Source organism: Prorops nasuta, unplaced genomic scaffold (assembly GCF_024137725.1).
Source record: "Prorops nasuta isolate Cenicafe-Biocafe unplaced genomic scaffold, Cenicafe_Pnas_1.2 PNAS00019, whole genome shotgun sequence".
NCBI classification, from domain to species: Eukaryota; Metazoa; Arthropoda; class Insecta; order Hymenoptera; family Bethylidae; genus Prorops; species Prorops nasuta.
This window is the reverse complement of record NW_027116816.1, coordinates 3,858,882-3,878,676: the sequence shown is the minus strand read 5'-3', so window position 1 is coordinate 3,878,676 and position 19,795 is coordinate 3,858,882. Positions and strand designations below refer to the sequence as shown.

Below are 19,795 nucleotides of genomic sequence, written 5' to 3'. Positions count from 1 at the left end.
TATGTATTCTAGGGTCATTTTGTTAATGTCAACAATTATGTTTCATCGATATCGCAATATTCGAATCCTGGTAATAGGCGCCTTCGGCCGACAATCAGTGGTCCCGACCACTAAATTAAATATTATTATGATAGGTCAATTCCAACTGATCAATTAATCATACATATATTTTACTTAGTAGATGATGCTTCTGTATGTCGGGCGAATTTACCCAATGATTATGCGCTGTTGTTCAAGGTGGCCAAAATGAGTGAAAAGCGATAGTCAATAATTTTTTTCGTTCAAAAAAAGAGAGAGAGAGAGAAAGCCTATATTACATTTCCTCTCTTTGTACTAATCGGCGCTCAGTTTCTTACCTTATTTAACGATATAACGAAGGTATTCCAAAAAAGCACCAGCTTATTCTTTTAATGGCGAACGTCCAATTCATCTTATGCTTTCAGAATTTTTATTCGTGAAGTATGCTGTAGATACAAATTTTGTATACATATAAAGTGCTGCTCTACGAAAATCGCTGAACGTCCTTTGTACTGCACATTGTACAAAATCATTAACTCTTTTATTATAGTAAATAACCACCTCAACGAGTTCTCAATCTCTGGTACTGTTATCCCTTCAAACAATGTCCATCATTTCTTGCTAAAATCTCATATGCAAGAGGGAAAATATTAATAAACGTAATACAGGTACGATCAACCACTTGCGTGCTTCCAAATTTTTGCAATCCTCCATTAATTGTGCAAAAAATCATCACTATGTCCATGTTGCGAGCTACTCGTATTATTATTATTATATTATTTCATTTGGATATAATAAGAATCTTTAATCGGCAAAACATCGTTTCTACGAAATCTAGCTTCTATCGTTAACTGTACACGCATGTCAGTGCTTTTACCTTTTGTGATACGAAACACATTGTCTCATAACATTATTCATAATATCCAATGGGGTTGTCACTCTATACAGCGTAATGGTTAAAATGCACGCTACACAGTGCTGATGCCTAGCCTTTCATTGTTTATATTAACGAGATTCAGAGGAAATAACAGCTTTTTAACTGTTACCAAAATATCCAATGGTTAGATGGTTTGAAAATTACTACCTGATTTACCAATCATGAAGAATATTTTAGTAATAGCTCCGTAACTACTACTTCCACTGAATGTTACTATTATTTAGGACAGTAGAGACCAGTCATAAATGGAGAAAATAAATTTTGTTTGTTGAACGTGTTCGACAAACAGAGACACAATATTAACAATCGGTACCTATTTTCCTTAATTTTTCAACTTTTTTTAAACTGCAACAAAACTCTGCTACCTTTATGAAAGTCTTGACACTGCAGAAAACCTTTCATGTAAAGATAAGCCGTAACATTGAGATAGTGTAAGACTGGAAACCGTAACTCGTATATAGACCGTATAGACGTACTCTTACTGTTTGTGTCCTAAAATATTTTTTTTTAAATAATCTTGGTTGAATTCGGGCTACTACACCTTATTTTCCGTGAAATTTCGAGCATTATGTAGCACGGGCTCGATAAAGTTAGCGGGTCGTTTAAAATAATTATCGTAATCTGTAAAATATTATCAGTAATATTATAATTATATTTGCGATGAAATTCTGTGAACAATTTGTAACAACTACTAAACAATTTGGTACCTCCATGAACAGAAGTCAATCTTTGATTAATGGAATTATTGTTAGGGCGCATTGTGAGATCCAAAAGACCATCTTACAGTAGTTTGTTTTCGAGCGTGAAAATTTATCATCATCGGGCTGAATATTGTCGAAATTTGTTTGCGAGACTTCAATGTGACAAGTTTAAACGGGAGTATAAAGTAAATGTATATTTACTGTTTGTATTGTTACTAGTCGATTAAAAATAAATACGAGCTCATAATTTATGATTACTGGTCAACCACGTAAGGCCTTCGTAAAGACCATCTCCGGTAGTGGCACAGGATGGCTGAACATACCAATTCCTGTCCCTTATCCTCGTTAGACCCAATTTTTCTTGTATCTCGTGTGGCTTCATGGCTATAAAATTTATAAGGACCGATTAGGTGGAAAATGACAGGTCTGACCATTTATTCTGAATTGAGAAAAGCAGTAGTACTATGGATGGATGCAAAGCACATTTAAGTAACCTTACCGTCTGGAAGATCCTGTTTGTTGGCAAAGATTAATATTATGGCGTCTCTCATTTCTCTGTCGTTTATAATTCGATGAAGCTCCTGACGTGCCTCGTCAATTCTATCCCTGTCTGCACAGTCAACTACAAAAATAAGCCCCTGCGTACCAGTATAATAATGGCGCCAAAGGGGACGTATTTTATCCTGCCCACCCACATCCTTGAAAGCCAAAAACAAACAGCTATCAATTTATGACCAATGAAATTTATTTTGTGGAAATAAGGATACTTACCCAAACATTGAATTTAACATTTTTATAGGTAACTGTTTCTACGTTAAATCCTACGGTTGGTATAGTCGTCACTGACTGTCCTAACTTAAGTTTGTATAATATCGCTAATACTATAGTTAAGGAAAAGCTGATATAATTTAATTTTCAGTTAAATGGATCAAATGTCAAAGCATCCTAGTATAAAGTAAAAAGGATACTGGTTTTTCCAGCTGCATCCAGTCCCAGCATAAGAATACGCATTTCTTTGTTGCCAAATATTTTTGACAACAACTTTCCCATCTTGCCAACTCCTTTCTAGGCACCTGGCACCTGTATAAAAAAATTAATTATTTATTACATGTGTAACTGTATAAATAGAAAATAATGTAAAATCTTTGCAATTTGTAATATAGTAATTTATAAATTTATTTGTAACTCAATTACCTTGAAGAGCAACCTTTGTCATACAGATGGCATTTTATAAAAGATATGAATTTTCAACTAATTTTTAGAAGATACATTTGATTTAGTAGTTAAAAAAAGATATGCATTTAAAAAATGGGGCGTGGAGAAGAGGAGGGGTGGAATAAACCTACGAGCGTTAGAGAAAAATTTTAAAAATAAAGCTGATAAAGGATTGGAAGTACGAAATGAATTTAACGGAGTAAAGCTTAAATGGAAAAGGTTAAGCTGTTGGCTATCTAATAAAATAGGCAAAGCTGTCAGCGTTGTACGGTAGAGCTTATGTTTGAGAGCAGGTCTCTCGTTGAAACACCGTTTATTTTCGTTAAAACTATTCTTTAAATCTAATTCTATCATCAAGTCGATCATCTAATGCGTATCACGAATACATACGTATACGTGTTTTGTGTATCCATATTTCATGTAAAATATGTTTTTGATGGAAAAGTGTAAATGCGTTAACCTGACATGTTTGACGAGAGATAAACTTACCGTGAAACATTTACAGAGGACGAATATTTTATCAAGACCAATGTACATCACAACGCATCATCTACACATGACTTTTAAGTATAACACTAGCACATTAATAACATTACGAAATTTTATTTCCGAGGATAAAACATGTTGCATTAGCAGTCACAAGTTTCATGCTGCATGGAACGGAAGGGCGCTCCATAACCATAACCACAACTAGACCGCTGCTTCGCTGCCACTTGCCGCCTCTTTCCAGACATCAGCTAACAGTTATTATTATTGACACAAATTTTAAGGGTCACGCAACCCTATGTAATAGTTTATAATAATTATTCTTTCGAGCACTGACTATAAAAAATATATTAAAACATATATGTTTGTTTTGTATATGTTTATATTTCGTCGTTCTATTTACGAGCCTTTTATACTTAATGTATTATATCTAGCAGAGTATTTAGTATACGCATGCATAGATGTATAAGCATAAGTGTATATCGGGAAATACTATGGGAACTATACTTATATCATCCCTGCTACTATAGCTATTACTATTACACACAGCTATACACTTAAAAGTGGTGGTTGTGACCGTTGTGACGCGCTGTGGTACTTGGTAGCATCATAAGTATGTAGCGTAGCTAGTACTGTTAAGTACTAGTACGTTAGTAACTTAGAAGCGCTAGCAGTTAAGAAGGTATATAATGTATATTTGTTGATATTTATTTATCTATTCAATTTATACTTTTATAGGTAACATTTGGTTGAGCATCCATTAGATTAGCTTAGAATAACTGAGAGTTATCTTTATAGTCATGAGCTGTATTACAGTATTTAATACAATAATACAAAAGCTAAAATACATGCATATTTTATTATCACATTCATTCTACGATACACAACGTATTTTTACACTATTAAAAGAATCTTCTGTGGTAATTGCTTATCAAAACATAATACATCTATAGGTAATTTAATATCGCTTACTGGCTACAATACAGCACAACAAATATTTCAGCATTTTTAGATATTAACAAATTTAAAATGTATATTTTAATATCGTAAATTTGATTGCAATTAAATCTAAATAAATGGTAAAGGAATGTGTCTCATTCAATACATTCTCGAAAACCCACGATAATTATGCAATATAATGAGCTATATTCATTTATTTTTTATTCGCGATTAAATCCGAGATTTAATTGAAACTATTTAAAATCCGGTTATAACAATCATGAGAAAGGAGAAAAATGAATATAATTTTGTTGGTTGACGCAAGAACCAGCAAGAAGACGCGCTTGGCGCTTTTATAATGCGTAGGTGTTTCACGATGATTGCTAAAAACATTCAGTTTCAAGTTATCTTTCGGATATACGAGTGCTGGCGTACTATTTAAACGTTGTATCTAGAGATAACTATATGAGCAACATAATTATAGTTTCAATTCCCTAAAATACATAATATTTTTATATCTCGTTATCTCCGTTACTGCGTGCACAATAGAATACATGCATATACTGACATTTGACTCATGGAGTATTCTCAATTATAAGTATATCGTAATATAGAGATATCGTATATCTCTTGCTCGACTCTTAGTCCTATATACCCTCGAAAAAAGGAAACAAACGGTAAAAATTGTGAATCTGGAGTCTGGACTGACTCCGTCGATTGCCGTTGAGTTGCAGATGCACTTGATGCACTTGCCGCTTGTCGGCTTGGCGCGCCGACTACCGTTAGTTCAGAAAAGTCCAGAGTTGCCAGAAACGGGTACCTTTACACGACTAATGTAACTTCTAATTTCTAATACATAATGAGGTTTGCTCGTTTTAGCTGTACTTTCTGTATTTTGTACGATGTAATTAATCCTAATACGAAGAATAAACAAAAATATACCAATAGTATAAAAAGTACAGTTAAAATGAACAAAACAAATACACATACAATAGAAATTTTCATTTTTCATAATAGTACCTAACTAATCTATGATACTGTCCCAATATCGCACCGCTTCGAGTTTTTTTCGGAAAGCTTGAGTATCATGTGGTGGAGTATTTAGGAGAAGAAATTTGCCCTTTTCTGGCCGGCAAGTGGCAAGTGGCAACTACTGGCCACTTTGATTTTGCCGCCATTCCCATATTGTACGTATGGCGCATTGACGCGTGGCCCATCCCGCCCGTCCCGTTCAATCCCGTTTCTTCCCAACTACTTTCAGCAGTTTCAGGCTTCAGCCCGAACCGAATCCGACTCGACCATTCGACCCTCCTCAAGTTTAAGCCAGATGAACCGGTTGAACTTTGAAGCTCTGACCACTGACCAGTGCTTAGTTCTCGTTCTGCCTGGTTCCGCCTAGCTAGAGGCTTGCCTTGACGAGCGAATGTCGGACATACGGGATACACCACCTCCAGGCACTTACACTACGTCATTGTTTGTAGTGTGCAGAGTCAGTCGTGAAGGTGGATGGCATGGCAGAGCGGCTACCAACAGCGACAGACAAGTGTCAATGACGTCTACGTGCAGGTATACATATATATTAGTATGAGCGAAGCAGGTAACCACATGTGTAGTAGTATGTATCCGAAAGATATACCATACCACACCAGTTGTACTACCTACCTACACTGCTTTCTACTCTTGTATATACGTATGCTACATTCTATATATTATGCACATATATAGATATACTACTAATACTACCATTATTGCCTGAGAGAGTCCAGTGTCACTACCACTACCATCGCTATTCTCCCGTTCGCCGGGTTTTTCGATGAAGCCGTAGTGACTAGTGCTTCGAAAGTAAATGCCAACCAACGATCAAATACATTCGTGAAAGTAAGATGGTGAAGAGGAAAAGAATTTTTAGTTGGTGAGAGGCTGGAGGGGCGGATATGAATGATAAGAGAAATCGAATCAAACCAGTTACGAGGAGCTGTGAAAGTGAAGGTAAGTGTAACGTAGGTGCCGGAGTAGTATTACACCGCATACCTGTTGCTTGTGTCAGTTGGTGAACAATCGACTGCACCCACCGGTAACAACATTTAATCATTTTTTCCAACAGATTCTCAAGCGTCGGAGTTTTTTATAACGTGGTGTACGTCAAAAGTTGTGAACTAACATCGCTTTTAACATAAATTCATATTTAACATGGCACAATTCAAATCTAAATTAATCCAATATGATCAACAACATCTTTTAAAATTTTGGGAAGAGCTGTCGGATAATGAAAAGCTAACTTTAGAGCATGATGTAGGTGAACTGAATTTTACCGAGCTCTCATTATACATAGAAAAAGTGCTTTCATCTTGTTCTGACAAAGGAGACTCTCTGGACTTTAAAGTACAGCCTATTCCAGAGACCATTATAGCAACAGTTAATAAATCCTCTAAGGAGCGTTTAGAGATTTATGAGAATGAAGGATTGCTTGAAATAGCCAATGGTAGGGTAGCTGTGTTACTGATGGCTGGTGGACAGGGTACACGTTTGGGTGTGGCATATCCTAAAGGAATGATTGATGTTGGCCTACCTTCAAGAAAGACGCTCTTTCAGCTGCAAGCAGAAAGAATACTTCGTTTGCAAACTCTTGCAGAAGTAAAATTTGTCAAAAAAGGAAAGATTATCTGGTAAAAATCTTTTTATAAGTCTTATATCAGTTGATATCGTTTACTCTGATATTATATACTTTTTTGTTCCTTGAAGGTATATACTTACCAGTGAAGCTACTCACAAAGATACAGTAAGCTACTTACAAAGGAATAAATATTTTGGCTTATCAGAGGAAAATGTTAAAGCTTTTAAACAGGGTATGGTACCATGTTTTGATTTCCAAGGAAAAATTCTATTAGATGAAAAATATGCTATATCAAAAGCTCCGGATGGTAATGGTGGAGTGTACAGAGCACTCAAATCTGAAGGAATATTGGATGATATGAGAAAACGAGGAATTCGCTCGGTGCATGCCCATTCTGTCGATAACATATTGATAAAAGTTGCAGATCCTATTTTTATAGGATATTGCCTCCTCTCAAATGTTGATTGTGGTGTTAAAGTTGTTGAAAAATCGTCACCGTCGGAACAAGTAGGAGTGGTTTGTAAGGTACTCAATACAATACGAATCATACTAAGTTATATTGAGTTATATTAGTTTTACTAATGTCTATCAATTCATTTAAGGTAGAGGATGAATATCGCGTGGTTGAATATAGCGAAATTTCTAAAAAGACTGCTGAACTTCGCGACGAAAAAGGTCATCTAGTTTATAATGCAGCAAACATATGTAATCATTATTTCACTGTTGATTTCCTTTCAACAATAGCGGATGTACATGCGACGGAATTAGAGATACACCTCGCTAAAAAGAAAATTCCATTCATTGACAATATCGGGAAGAAATGCAATCCTACCAAGTCAAACGGTGTAAAGATAGAAAAGTTCATTTTTGATGTATTCAAATTTTCCAAGAATTTTGCGGTTTGGGGTAGTGTTCGTGATTCTGAATTTAGTCCTGTTAAGAATTCAAATTCAGCAGGAAAAGATTGTCCTAGTACCGCGCGTGCTGACTTATTAAAACTTCACAAAACATGGCTACTAAACGCTGAGGTAAACTCTGTTGAAGGAGATGTAGAAGTTTCACCTTTAATCTCTTATGCTGGAGAAAATTTAAGCCAATTTGCTCATCGCGATCTTATACAAGGTCCTATTTCGATTGACCTTTAAGCGCTTTTCAAAAATTAGTTATAAGCAATATATAAATACAAATCATCACATTTATGTATGCTACAGTACATATTGAAAAACATTATATGACTTAAATCTTGTGATTTTTATAAAATTGTAAAAAAGATGATCATATATACAGGAATATAGTTGTTAAATTTGTACATATAAAAAAAGCAATATTATCTTTGCGCTTAGTCAATAGTGGCAAATGATTTGATAGAAAATGATTTAAAATGTGTAGTATGCATTGTGCAACAATGGTGTACCACAAAATACCATAATCATCATGGATTGTTCTATTCATATTTTGTAATAAGAAAATAAATCCATCGTTAAATAATAAACAAAAGATATAGCGCATAATTTATTTCTTTAGAATCCATTTCTTTTTTCCTTTCCTAAAACTTCTTTTTTAATAGTAATAAAATGGTGCTAACAGCTTCTACACGCCCAAGTCTATAGATAGAAATCTCAATTGAAAAAATTTTGAAGGAAAATAAAATTCGTTCTCGAGGCCTGGAGTGGGAATTATTTTTTGAACTCAAGCAAAACTCCAAATTTCATGATACGGATAACTTGAATAGGAAGATAAGAAACGATGAACTGAATTTTGAAAACTTGATGGTGTGTGGTGGTGTGTGTGTGTACCGTGTATGTACCCTTACGTGGCAGGTGCCACGATACTCGACACTCGTGGCAACTGGCAAGAGTGGCAAGTGGCAGACGCGGCAGCACTGTAGCAGTAATCATAGTCAGTAGCTGTACCCGACAGCGCACAAAAGCTTGCAATGTTTGTCTGTCAATCATTTAAAACGCTACATATTTAAGCATACATATAAATTTTATAAAAGATATATTGATATATATACATGAGATTTCATCAAATTTGTAAAAAGATTTATCACAAGCTATCCTTCTTTCAGCGTGTAATGTCGTGTAAGTAAAGCCTAAATAAGGTTTTAAGAATGAAATTCTTTTCCTATATTTGATATTTCTCTACCGATCTAACGGTAATGTGCTAACATTACCTTAGACAATCCTTGTATTTCTTTAAATAGTATTTAAATAATATACTTACACCCACAAAAATCCTCATTTCCAAGAAATATTCCTCCTAAACCAGCAATAATAATTTATCATTTTTTGATAGGATAAGATAAGTCATTTATATCCTATATAAACATTTAAGAGATTACTGAAAATGAAAGTATGATGTATGAAAAAAGAAAGAGATTAAATACAATGCGGGCCTTGATACTAGTTGGTGGTTATGGCACAAGGTTGAGGCCACTGACATTAAGTAGGCCTAAACCACTTGTAGAATTTGCTAATAAACCTATGCTTCTCCATCAGCTTAAGGCCTTGGTAAGTGTTTCTCAATATTAAGGATACTCATTGGTTTTGCTTCATTCTAGTGTTAATTACTTATTTCTTCAGGTAGAGACAAATGTCACCGAGGTGATTCTAGCTGTTTCTTATAGAGCAGAACAAATGGAAAAGGATCTAGCTGAAGAAGCTAAGAAGCTTGGTGTTACACTAGTATTTTCTCACGAACCAGAACCTTTGGGTACTGCTGGTCCCTTAGCACTTGCTCGTCCATTATTAACCTCAGGAGATGAGCCCTTTTTCGTGTTAAATTCAGACATAATTTGTGAGTTTCCTTTTAAGCAAATGTTAGAATTTCATAGAAACCATGGAAAAGAGGGAACAATAGTTGTGACAAAAGTGGAAGAACCTTCCAAATATGGAGTGGTAGTTTACAATGAAAGTGGAAAAATAAAGAGTTTTGTTGAGAAACCACAAGAATTTATTTCCAATAAGATTAATGCAGGTAACAAATAAAATCTGTCCTTGTAGTCTGATGTATTATTTTAAGATTAAATTATATTTGTTTATTTAAGGCATGTATATTTTCAATCCAAGTATTCTTGACAGAATACAAGTGAAACCGACAAGCATTGAGAAAGAAGTCTTTCCTCTAATGGCTGAACAGAATCAGTTGTATGCAATGGAATTACCAGGCTTTTGGATGGATGTAGGTCAGCCCAAAGATTTTCTTACAGGTTTGCTTTATCCACAAAACTTCTATCGGCTTATGTTAATAATATACTGCACATTGTTTAATAAACAATTATTTAATTTTATCAGGAATGTGCATGTATCTTTCGGCTTTAAGACAAAAGAATCCTGAAAAGCTATATTCAGGTTCGGACGTAATAGGAAATGTTTTGATCGACCCAACAGCAAAAATTGGTAAAAATTGTAGAATAGGGCCAAATGTCACTGTAGGTCCCGGAGTTACATTGGCTGACGGATGTTGTGTAAAGAGATCAACTTTACTTGAGGGATCGACTGTCAAGGAGCACGCATGGCTGGATGGGTAAGAGTTCGAAAACCAAGCGATTCATTCACTAGAACTCTTATGACTTTTCCACATTTAGGTGTATTGTAGGTTGGAAGAGCATTGTCGGACGATGGGTACGGATGGAAGGTGTGACAGTCTTGGGGGAAGATGTAATCGTTAAAGACGAACTCTATATAAACGGGGGCCAGGTCTTACCGCACAAAAGTATATCCGTCTCTGTTCCTGAGCCACAGATTATCATGTGAATATTTTCAGCAATCGACGCATGTGAAAAACTTAACGATGGACAATAAATAACGCTAGGCAGACCCTACGTTTCATTATAAAAATTGTTATATTGACCTTTTTATAAAATTATGAAAGATATAAATAATAGTTTGCATATTACGATTTGTACATATTATTTACAACACGAGACGCAATAAACAGGAAAAATTTATATAAAATACCATCGTAATATGGAGATCATTCAATTCGTACAGGCAGTCCTCTAACTATTATTGCCGCTGAGGTCATATAATGCTGGCAGGCATGCTTAGACTTTGCTATCACGCGAAGCATCTCTGGTTCTAGTATCATTTCTGATGTATCTTTTTTGCTTTTGGATTTGAATTCTAAAAATGAAGTAAATCAATTTGATGAGCGAACATATTTTGTTATTATTCGTTTAAAGCAATACTAACTGAAAGTCCCGCTGCACCAAGCATCAGCGTTTACGTCTGACCAGGGTTTTTTTGCTTTCGAGGGAATCCAACTGCTCATGAAATTTGTTGTTACCCTATCGACATCCGTGTCGGTTATCTCCCATAACATACCTAATATGCAAGGGCTAGGCACGAAGGTAATCATAGAGGAAGATATAATTATAAGTTTGCTATTTATTCAACATTAAAATATATTGTGAACCTTGGTAAGGTACCACCAAAACTGTATAGATTGATTATTATTACCTGCTTGCAATGAGATATTGATCAGAGATTCCATGAGGTGGAAAACGTCCACCAACATTTAACAGTTTAACACTGCTACATCCAAATAAAAATACAATAGCTTTTACACGAAGTTTTTCAATTTCCTGACCTGGAAGATATTGTATACCGTTACCATGACCGCAATATCTATTCAAAAAATTTAAGTAAAATTAATAGACGAATATGTTTAAGGTCTAGTAAAAGTTAAATATTGAAAATATCGTACAGAAGGATTTCTTTGTTGACCAGAGCATCTTCAAAAAATTTCCTATCTGGCTCTTCGCTATACAAACTCGTCCAATCGGGTAGCCAATAATCCAAAAATAACTTCATACGCTTTTCCATTTTTGGCAAGTTGCTAGCAGCATTGACAATACTGGTTCCCATGTTATGTTTTAGTTTTATCACCTTGCAGCCACCACTCATAGTGGCTTTATGCTCTTTGAATAAAGCATATGCGATATGTAAAGACGGAAATCGTGTGACAGGATGTTGGTTAATGATTTCCATGGCTTCAAAAGGTATAAAATCTATGCGCTGAAAACAGAAACGTGTTTGATAGAGAAATATGTAATCTTTGAGGAAATTGTGTTCATTATATAATATGCTTAGAATTGATTAAAATAGACTAACATACCTCATCTATTATCAAGACTAAAGTTAAACGTTTAACTGTTCTGAGATTCAATATTAATTGTGTTTGTCCGTATATAGATAAAATAATTTGATCTGCAAGCTTTTCAAATGTGGGAAGAACTTGTTTTACTGCTAGAGCTATTTCCTCTCTTTTCAGAAAGCAAGACCCAACAGCTATCTTCTTTAAAAGCCATTTAGTACAGTTGGATAAAGTTTTCCTAAAAAAGTTAAATCTCATTAAGTTTTAGTTGTGAAAAGAATATATTCACTCTAAAAGATTGATTTAGAAAAATTGTTGTACGAGAGATTATTATCAAGAATTAATTTTTCAATCATTTCATGGATATTGTTTACAAGATCAAGTTGTTCTATTGGATCAGCCATGAGTAAAACTCTCCACTCTCTGAGCCATACAAGCTCCAATGCATCTACAGCTGTCTGTGTATAAATTGCAAAATGTAATAATTATTTATACTGTACAAGTATAATTGAATATACACAATTTTAATACCTTCATTTTATTATTTTGCTTTTCTCTCATCATCAGATACAAGTGACTATTGAAAAATGCAGATTCAAGATATGATTTATTACTATCCAGAAGAGTATGAATTTCTGAGCAAATATCATAATTTGTGTCCATCTCTGGCTTTGGTAATGTTATACAGAAAGGTTCCAAAGTAGTTTTAGTGCCTGTTGGGAGCATAGTTATATGGATGGGATGCATACACTCTGGCATAGACTTCTTTGATATAGACTCTAATGGTGACTCATATTGTTGAGTGATCTGAATTATGTACCATTCTGTTTAAAAAGTAAACATAATTAAATTATTGATTTCAGCATAAAATAAAGATTAAATAATAGGTACGTACCTGTTGGAAGCTCTGCTAACATATAAGTAGTACTTTGGATAGCATTGGAATGCTTTTTGGCATTGTTTTTAATACATTCAAAATTAAGTCCACAGGCTTGAGGCTGTTTTAAAACTGATTGTCTTATATCAGTCTTAATAAATCTATTTAAACCATGCTGCCTAAGTATTACAGAATGGGAGTCAATAATATAATTTAAAGCTTCAATCTCCTTTCCAAGCTGTTGTTTAGATAAAGAATATTATATATTTACGATCACTTTTCTAGTATAAAATTTTCTATATCTAATAAGTTTAATGGGAGTTCTTTACCGTTAAATTACAAACGCCTAGCATTTTATTTAAACTGGAATAGGCATTGGAACTCATGTTACAATTACCATTATTAAAAAGTTCTTTTGTATCATTTTTAAGTTTTTCCAGAGAGTCAGCTTTAACCGACTTTTCCAAATCTTTATCGAGCTCTTCATAATCTTCGGATTCATCCAATATTTGAATTATATTGCCAATGACATCACTCATGCTACGACTATATAATATATAACTACATCAGACACAGTCACAGTATACGCAGATACGCTTAACTCACAGTTTACTGGTAATAATGGTAATAATGCTTGCTGACGGCTCACCGGCCAGTGGCCAATGGCCATTGGTGGCCACCGCTGCGGCAGTGACGACTGACGGCGCCGGGTAAAAAATCCGTCACACTCCCTCCTCCTTTCCCTCCTGCGGAGATTGAAGACTTGATCGGTAAAGTAGAACTTTATCGAGCGCTGAAAAGCACGCGTGCTGCTTTGCTGCTGCCGCGTCATCGCGAGAGAGACGAGAGTGACTATCCCACGGCAGCGGCCGGTCTTCGACAGTGGCGACGTTTCGATAGATCGAGCTTATCAGACATTCGAATTATCTCCACATACACACGTATATATACTCGCGTACTCAAACTGCGCTCAGGACATCAAATAGAATAGGTAAATATTAGGCGGAAGAGGACATTAAGACATAAAAAGTGCCGTATGGCCACAAGTTGTCGTTGAATGCTAAACACATTTTTGTATTTAGATTAGTCGGAGAGGGATGGTTATTTATAAAGTTGAATTGAATCAACGGCTGCAGTTTGTGTCCGGTGACAAGCAACCATCACGGTTGCACTCATGATCGCAGCACAGCAGTCCTCCAGAGTTCAGGGGCAGATCATAGCGCTGTATAATAGTCGTTATGTAAATCGCACGTACCGATCCCGCTATATTGCTGGAGTTTTCTGTGTCGAATAGCTGTAATGGCTAATGGTTCTTATTCTTCTTCTTTAGCACCCAACAGCAATGCGCAAATATGGCAATGAAAATCTCCAATATATTTAGGCTAATTTACACCTTAAATCGTAATAACACATTAGTGAATAAATTAGTCGGTAATTAATATAATTAAATCATACTTGTGTGTGTGTGTGGACAAAAGGAGTTAGAATTGTTACTCCTTATTTTCTATTTATGTGTTTGAAATCGTGTTTTTCCGAGTTTTTTGGGCTAATGGAAGGCGTGCTTTCGTGATATATATCACTTGTACTGTTGTATATTATATATAGTATAAGAAGAATAATGCGATAGAAAGGCGAAATGACATCAACAAATATTTTCGAGTGAGTAGTATACTACTGTAGTTTCGAACGGCGACTTTCAGTTTTATTCCGGTTATAGCTGTTAACTTAGGATGATTGTTGAATGATTTTTCGATGAAACATACGAATATATGTATAATAGCAGAGCTAACATAAGCAAGAGGTTGTAGGAAGGCGATTCATCATAACTGTATCGATAGCGGGATGCTGCATGATCTCTTCTTATTAGAAAGATGTTACTAATCTTAGCATGCAGCAGGAGGCGATGTAGGACCTGCAGTTCGAACCAAATGGAATGTCTCGATGATGCGAGTCGAACGGTAAGTTCAGTGAACGTATTACACCTTACAGATTGATCGGAGGTTAACGGGATCGGTTCGGCAAATGTAAACTGGATCCAATCGATTTCAATGTTTCCTTTATAGCAAAGATCTTGGTTTCGGGGATCGAAAGTGAGCTATAATTTCTTGCACGAAATTTATATCAATTTGCAAAAGCAACAGTATCCGTAACATAAATTGACCAACTAACAGTACAATAATATCTGTAAACTATGCATACTATGCATACTATACCGATGATGTAAGTAAAAAGAATTGAAAAACCGAGAAACTGATAAAATCATGAAGAATAACATTGAAAGTAGACCTTTTGGCAAGTTGGACGGAACTTAGTAACGTTGGATTGGTTAGTTCCATTGAAAATAGTGCCAAAGGTAAGCGGCCATTGGCCGAACGGTTTTCCCCCACATTCCTCTGCAGCCTATATAGAAGACCCCGCGAAGAATTTCATCTTCAGAGTCAAGAATCATTGTCACGGACATCTACCTATACCTGGAAGTAACAAAGTGAGTACGATAGAAAATTGCATTTTTTCTTTTTCTTTCCTTCTTGCTTCTTGCGTAAATTCCTTAATCGCAAAAAGCATGCCTTTAAAATTACATTCGTTTTTACTTGTTTGATTTTTTTTTAAATAAGAGCTAGTAATACTCGTGAAATTTAACGTTTCCTGCGTCATTGTTATCTTACGTTAAGGGGTTTGCAAAAGATAGTGGAGAGAAATTTGTGAGCAGGTAAGAAATACCTCAGGGTGTACAGTTAGAGACTTGTCGGCGATTTTTCTAGTTGCAACCTGTACCGTTTTTATTCGTGGCTCTGCTCCCGCGGAGCATTACGACTTATAATAATGTATGATTAAGAGAAATTCCATATTTGTTAATTAGTCATGTTTGTGAAAAGTGAGCTTAAATGACCGTTTGCATCCGTATGACAAGAAACTTTCACCCAGTGTAGTGTGACTTTGAAATTTAATGAAGGTTTAACGAACGTACAGTACCTAGTGAGCATAATCGGTAGTAGGTCACGACCGACTTTTCGAGTAACGGTATCCAGTTGGGTTCAATAAACTTGGTGTATAGGCACGATCGAGAAGTGGGCTAACGAGCGATCGCTCACGACCTTAACCATCATCGTGGCCAGTGGCATACTTTCTATCTACCCTTTCTACGTTGCCAGTTATCACGACGAGTTTCAAACGATTTGTATTCAGATTTCAGAATGCATCAAAAGCAATATATATCGTTATGTTTTGTGGCGCTGGTGATCGGCCAAGCGGTGGCATTGCCACAACAGCAACAGCAACAACAACAATTGCAGCAACGCCAAGCGAGAGACGAACGAAAATTCGCGGAAAAGCCGAATGCCATGAAAAAAGTGGCTATTGATGATTTAGAAGACATTAGCACAAATCAGATTCAGGTAATATTCAAGCCACCCCAAAACTTCCGAGACTGAAAAGATGATTTACGTGATGAATTACAGAAGACTGATTTCCAGGAGGGAAATGGAAGTGGATTTTCGTGGTCAAACATGTTAGGTATGTTGATGCAAATGCTGCTCGGCCAAACAGGGGGCGTGACTAGTCCCAGCAAGAATGATCTGGACGAAGGGACACCTGTTAGCCCATGGGCCAATTTTCTCTCGATGGGACTTCGAGTTTTGACGGCGCTTCTCGGCGGACCCCAACAGAATGTCGACGGCATCGACAAAGTTGACAATCAAAGCAGTCCCATGCAGGTAGTATTCATAACCTATAAAGTTGCCTAAAAAACCACCAAAGCACTGTTTGCGCACACTTGTACATTTTTTGTTCCTCTTGCGTACTCTCCTTGCACGCTGCTGTTCATGGCTTCAAGTATTGCTTCAATCCACCGTAATCATCGTTCCGGTCTCCAAACCTCTCAATCCAAACGTCATTTTCGTCCTACTTCCGTCCAAATTTCGTGCCAGTCGCCGCGCCCGCGCTCTACACAATGCCGGTAATTTTCTCTACGCTCGGGAGAGTCCGAGCCCATTAACAGCAGCGTTCACGTTTTCTAACCAGTTTAATTTATCGCGTTTCTTCAACAAAATAACCTACCATAGTAAATATATGTGTATACGAACATTTGGACTTAGAGCACATACCCGGTGTCGGTTGTTTAGGGTTTATTGACTGCTGTGCTGAGTGCGTTTCTGGGACAGGGCAGAAATCCTGATCAGGTGGCGTTCATGGCTAAAAATGCTTCCGAGGTTAGTAAATCGCTAATGACACTAATGAGTTGGTTCTACCGGTACAACAGTATATAAATATATACTTACTAATCTAATAATAATAATACACTATAGTATAATAATAGCAAACGATAATAGGTTAATTTCGATTGGAATGTTGATAGTTCATCAGTATCGTGATTAACTTATTGGATGCTTTGAAGACTTCCTTTTCCCATCGATCATTAACGGCTCGTTCGCTCGGCAGGCGGGACACCGTTTCTGAAGCTGCAGTTGCCTCAATCTCCATGTTGAAGGTATGTTCGCATTTTATTAATCGCACGTGATTTTTGCTGAAATGATTAATGAACTAACGTTACTCTACCTCGCTTTGATAGGGATACGTAAGGTCTATGAAGTCTTTTAGCAATGTTGGACGTGCCGAGGAGGAGGGGCAGCGTGGTTGTGCAGAGAGAGCCCTCTGTGAGGCTAGCGCAGAGTGCATTGCCGACACGCAGGGAACGTCTTCCATTTTTTGCCAATTGGGATCGTAAGTTATTTCGTGCGGCGTACGCTATTCAGTTCCTTCAATTAATCCACCGCCTCTTTTTCAGATATGCAACGAGCTATATTCTACAGCGACAAAGTGGAGTTGGTTTTGAGGCCCTTTACGAAGCTGGTAGACGCGGTCGCTCTGGAGAAGATTGCAGAACTTTGTTTTTGGACTGTAACGCCGTTTGAACATTTCCCATTCCCCCACCCCGACGCGATTCCTCCAATCTCGCCGATAAAGGATAATGAAAAATCGTATTGGCATCTGCCACATTTACCTTATCCACATACATATGCGCTATTGTAATTTTCTTGCGAGGCTCGACGTACTGTAGGATTTCTTTCTTTCTTTTTTCTTTTCTTCCTTTTCTCCTTTTTCTTCCACTTCTGTTCTTTTTTCCTTCTTATTTATCGAAAAGCGGAGAGAGAAAGAAAGAGAGAGAGAAAGCGAGGAAGAGACGAAGGGAGAATTTGTATAATGTGTGTATGTACCTGTGTGAATGTGTGTGTGCGTGTGCATTCTTGAACGTTTTCTATGCATTCTCGACATCATCGACTGTTATGCAGAGTCTTATTGTAATAATTTATATTAGCAGGACCCAATTGAAAGTTAATAATACATTTCGGTGGTAAAGTTTCCGCCAGAGTCGATTAACATATTATCAATAAACCGAAGACTGTACATAAAATCTCTGATAACGATGTTGATAAGCTAAAAGAACAAGTTTGTACGTTTTGTTTTGTCTCATCGTATAAATTCTTTAGCCGATAACTATACTAGTAGGCGAGGCAATTATCTTGATAATAGAATTAGATTGAGTGAGGGAGATCGAGAGTTTTTTTCTCGATTCTGCCCTGAGCTATTCGTATTTGATATTTATTCTTTATTTATTGAACACTTGACGTATCTGAATCAGATTTTTCATTGGTCCGGTAAGGTCAGTGGAAATATTCTAGACATTTTGTTTGTCTGTTTTTGTTTGTTCGTTTGCTGTGCGCTTACTGGTTTATTTGTTTGAACGTCCGTTTATCCGTTTGCTTGACTGCTTGCTTGCTTTCTTTCTTCTCATTTTTAACCTCCTTACTGAAAATAAATTATATCAATGGACGTGTAGGAGCTTTCTTTTTAATAATAAAAACCAAATATATTATGTATATAAAGATACTATAAAGCGAGTATTTGAGATTCGTGCAGATGTGGTGACTGTAAAAATCTATTCTTAGTTTGACTAATAATTGTAATTTCATACATACTATATATGTATATGATATTGGAAAAATAAAAGGCCTCGTATAGCGCCGCATTTCATTCTCAAGAGGTTGCTTCAATTAATGTATAATATATTTTTATAAACATACTATGCGCTTTTTTATATACTAATTATTATTTTACTTTGTATTACTATTACTTTTTACTATTAAGTATTGACGGATCTCCGTTGCTGCTTCTGTTCTTTTTGCAGAGTGATTTTTGGCGCTGGTCCATAAGTACTGTCCAAGTGAATCGATGGGTCTCCTCCTCTCTTCTCCGATTCTTTATCCTCGGCGATTGTTATCAAGGACACGGGCTCTTCCTCGTCCCTCAGTAAAACAGCAGTGGTACCCATTACAGTAGTATTATTGTTTTCTTGCAGTGACTGCTAAACTTACAAAAATTCTACTGTAATATGAGTAAACCATCAACCAATGCGTGTGTTTCGTTACCTGCATAACATTCATCAAGAATAAGAAAGCCAAGAGAGTCAAGGCGCTTAATGCTGCACCACTAGCACCCTTACCCTTGTGACCACTGAAATTCGAGTATATAAATAGAAAGTTTTAAGAGTCAGCATAATCTATTTTACATAAAGATAAGAATGGAGTCAGTAAGAGAAACGCGTGTAAATGGTGCAATTACCCATGACCATGGTGACTATGATGATAACGATCCTGAATTCCTGGAGTCGTGTGAAAATGCTCGAAGCGGTGATAAGGTGTCTTTTCGTGGTTCGCAAAATATCCAAAGTTATTCATCAACGTTTTGAACGTCATTTGGAGGTATCTGAATGCGGAAGGACGCGAGACAGAAAGCTTATCCGACCAAAGTCGTTTCTCAACTGAACTTAAGGAAACTTGGCCGGTCGGTATACTTTCCAGCTCTTCACTGTCACCACTGTAATTTGACTGTCATTATTCTCGCTTGTTGGT

The 19,795-nt window shown here is 36.3% G+C and overlaps 6 protein-coding genes across 12 annotated transcripts; 3 read left to right on the top strand and 3 right to left on the bottom strand.

The window, feature by feature from the left end:
• Positions 1-431: 431 nt before the first annotated feature.
• Positions 432-4,398, bottom strand: Arf51F (ADP-ribosylation factor 6). Of its 2 annotated transcripts, XR_010823777.1 has the most exons (6): positions 3,361-4,398; positions 2,625-2,736; positions 2,428-2,531; positions 2,156-2,354; positions 1,663-2,040; positions 432-1,576 (listed from the first exon to the last, which is right to left on the bottom strand). XR_010823777.1 is itself a non-coding variant. In XM_066739044.1 (5 exons), the coding sequence occupies exons 2-5, from the start codon at positions 2,704-2,706 to the stop codon at positions 1,898-1,900; spliced, it is 528 nt and encodes a 175-aa protein (XP_066595141.1). In that variant the 5' UTR covers positions 2,707-2,736; positions 3,361-4,398; the 3' UTR covers positions 432-1,897. The 2 variants fall into 2 exon arrangements, 1 of the variants encoding a protein (XP_066595141.1); XM_066739044.1 differs by having other exon boundaries at positions 432-2,040.
• A 1,029-nt stretch (positions 4,399-5,427) lies between these two features.
• On the top strand, positions 5,428-8,406 carry mmy (UDP-N-acetylglucosamine pyrophosphorylase mmy). Its single transcript, XM_066739040.1, has 5 exons — positions 5,428-5,862; positions 6,022-6,285; positions 6,401-6,962; positions 7,039-7,435; positions 7,513-8,406. Exons 3-5 carry the CDS (start codon positions 6,487-6,489, stop codon positions 8,053-8,055), a joined length of 1,416 nt encoding a protein of 471 aa, XP_066595137.1. The 5' UTR covers positions 5,428-5,862; positions 6,022-6,285; positions 6,401-6,486; the 3' UTR covers positions 8,056-8,406.
• A 399-nt stretch (positions 8,407-8,805) lies between these two features.
• Positions 8,806-10,810, top strand: Gmppb (GDP-mannose pyrophosphorylase B). Its single transcript, XM_066738709.1, has 6 exons — positions 8,806-8,994; positions 9,209-9,423; positions 9,496-9,889; positions 9,960-10,121; positions 10,207-10,438; positions 10,500-10,810. The coding sequence occupies exons 2-6, from the start codon at positions 9,268-9,270 to the stop codon at positions 10,666-10,668; spliced, it is 1,113 nt and encodes a 370-aa protein (XP_066594806.1). The 5' UTR covers positions 8,806-8,994; positions 9,209-9,267; the 3' UTR covers positions 10,669-10,810.
• Positions 10,811-10,873: 63 nt separating this feature from the next.
• Sse (separase) lies at positions 10,874-13,550 on the bottom strand. Its single transcript, XM_066738708.1, has 10 exons — positions 13,494-13,550; positions 13,217-13,433; positions 12,906-13,125; positions 12,542-12,834; positions 12,332-12,468; positions 12,032-12,248; positions 11,621-11,931; positions 11,374-11,541; positions 11,107-11,252; positions 10,874-11,037 (listed from the first exon to the last, which is right to left on the bottom strand). The coding sequence occupies exons 2-10, from the start codon at positions 13,424-13,426 to the stop codon at positions 10,889-10,891; spliced, it is 1,851 nt and encodes a 616-aa protein (XP_066594805.1). The 5' UTR covers positions 13,427-13,433; positions 13,494-13,550; the 3' UTR covers positions 10,874-10,888.
• A 445-nt stretch (positions 13,551-13,995) lies between these two features.
• On the top strand, positions 13,996-18,929 carry LOC136780438 (uncharacterized). Of its 5 annotated transcripts, none has more exons than XM_066738795.1 (8): positions 13,996-14,845; positions 14,951-15,372; positions 16,074-16,282; positions 16,361-16,600; positions 17,009-17,095; positions 17,242-17,373; positions 17,455-17,606; positions 17,671-18,929. In XM_066738795.1, exons 3-8 carry the CDS (start codon positions 16,082-16,084, stop codon positions 17,795-17,797), a joined length of 939 nt encoding a protein of 312 aa, XP_066594892.1. In that variant the 5' UTR covers positions 13,996-14,845; positions 14,951-15,372; positions 16,074-16,081; the 3' UTR covers positions 17,798-18,929. The 5 variants fall into 5 exon arrangements, with proteins under 5 accessions (XP_066594892.1, XP_066594890.1, XP_066594894.1 ...); XM_066738793.1 differs by having other exon boundaries at positions 16,346-16,600; positions 17,671-18,928; XM_066738797.1 differs by lacking the exon at positions 17,009-17,095.
• LOC136780440 (uncharacterized) lies at positions 18,476-19,668 on the bottom strand. Of its 2 annotated transcripts, XM_066738800.1 has the most exons (4): positions 19,506-19,668; positions 19,313-19,397; positions 19,018-19,248; positions 18,476-18,692 (listed from the first exon to the last, which is right to left on the bottom strand). In XM_066738800.1, exons 1-3 carry the CDS (start codon positions 19,637-19,639, stop codon positions 19,027-19,029), a joined length of 441 nt encoding a protein of 146 aa, XP_066594897.1. In that variant the 5' UTR covers positions 19,640-19,668; the 3' UTR covers positions 18,476-18,692; positions 19,018-19,026. The 2 variants fall into 2 exon arrangements, with proteins under 2 accessions (XP_066594897.1, XP_066594896.1); XM_066738799.1 differs by having other exon boundaries at positions 18,476-19,248.
• Between the last annotated feature and the right edge of the window lie 127 nt (positions 19,669-19,795).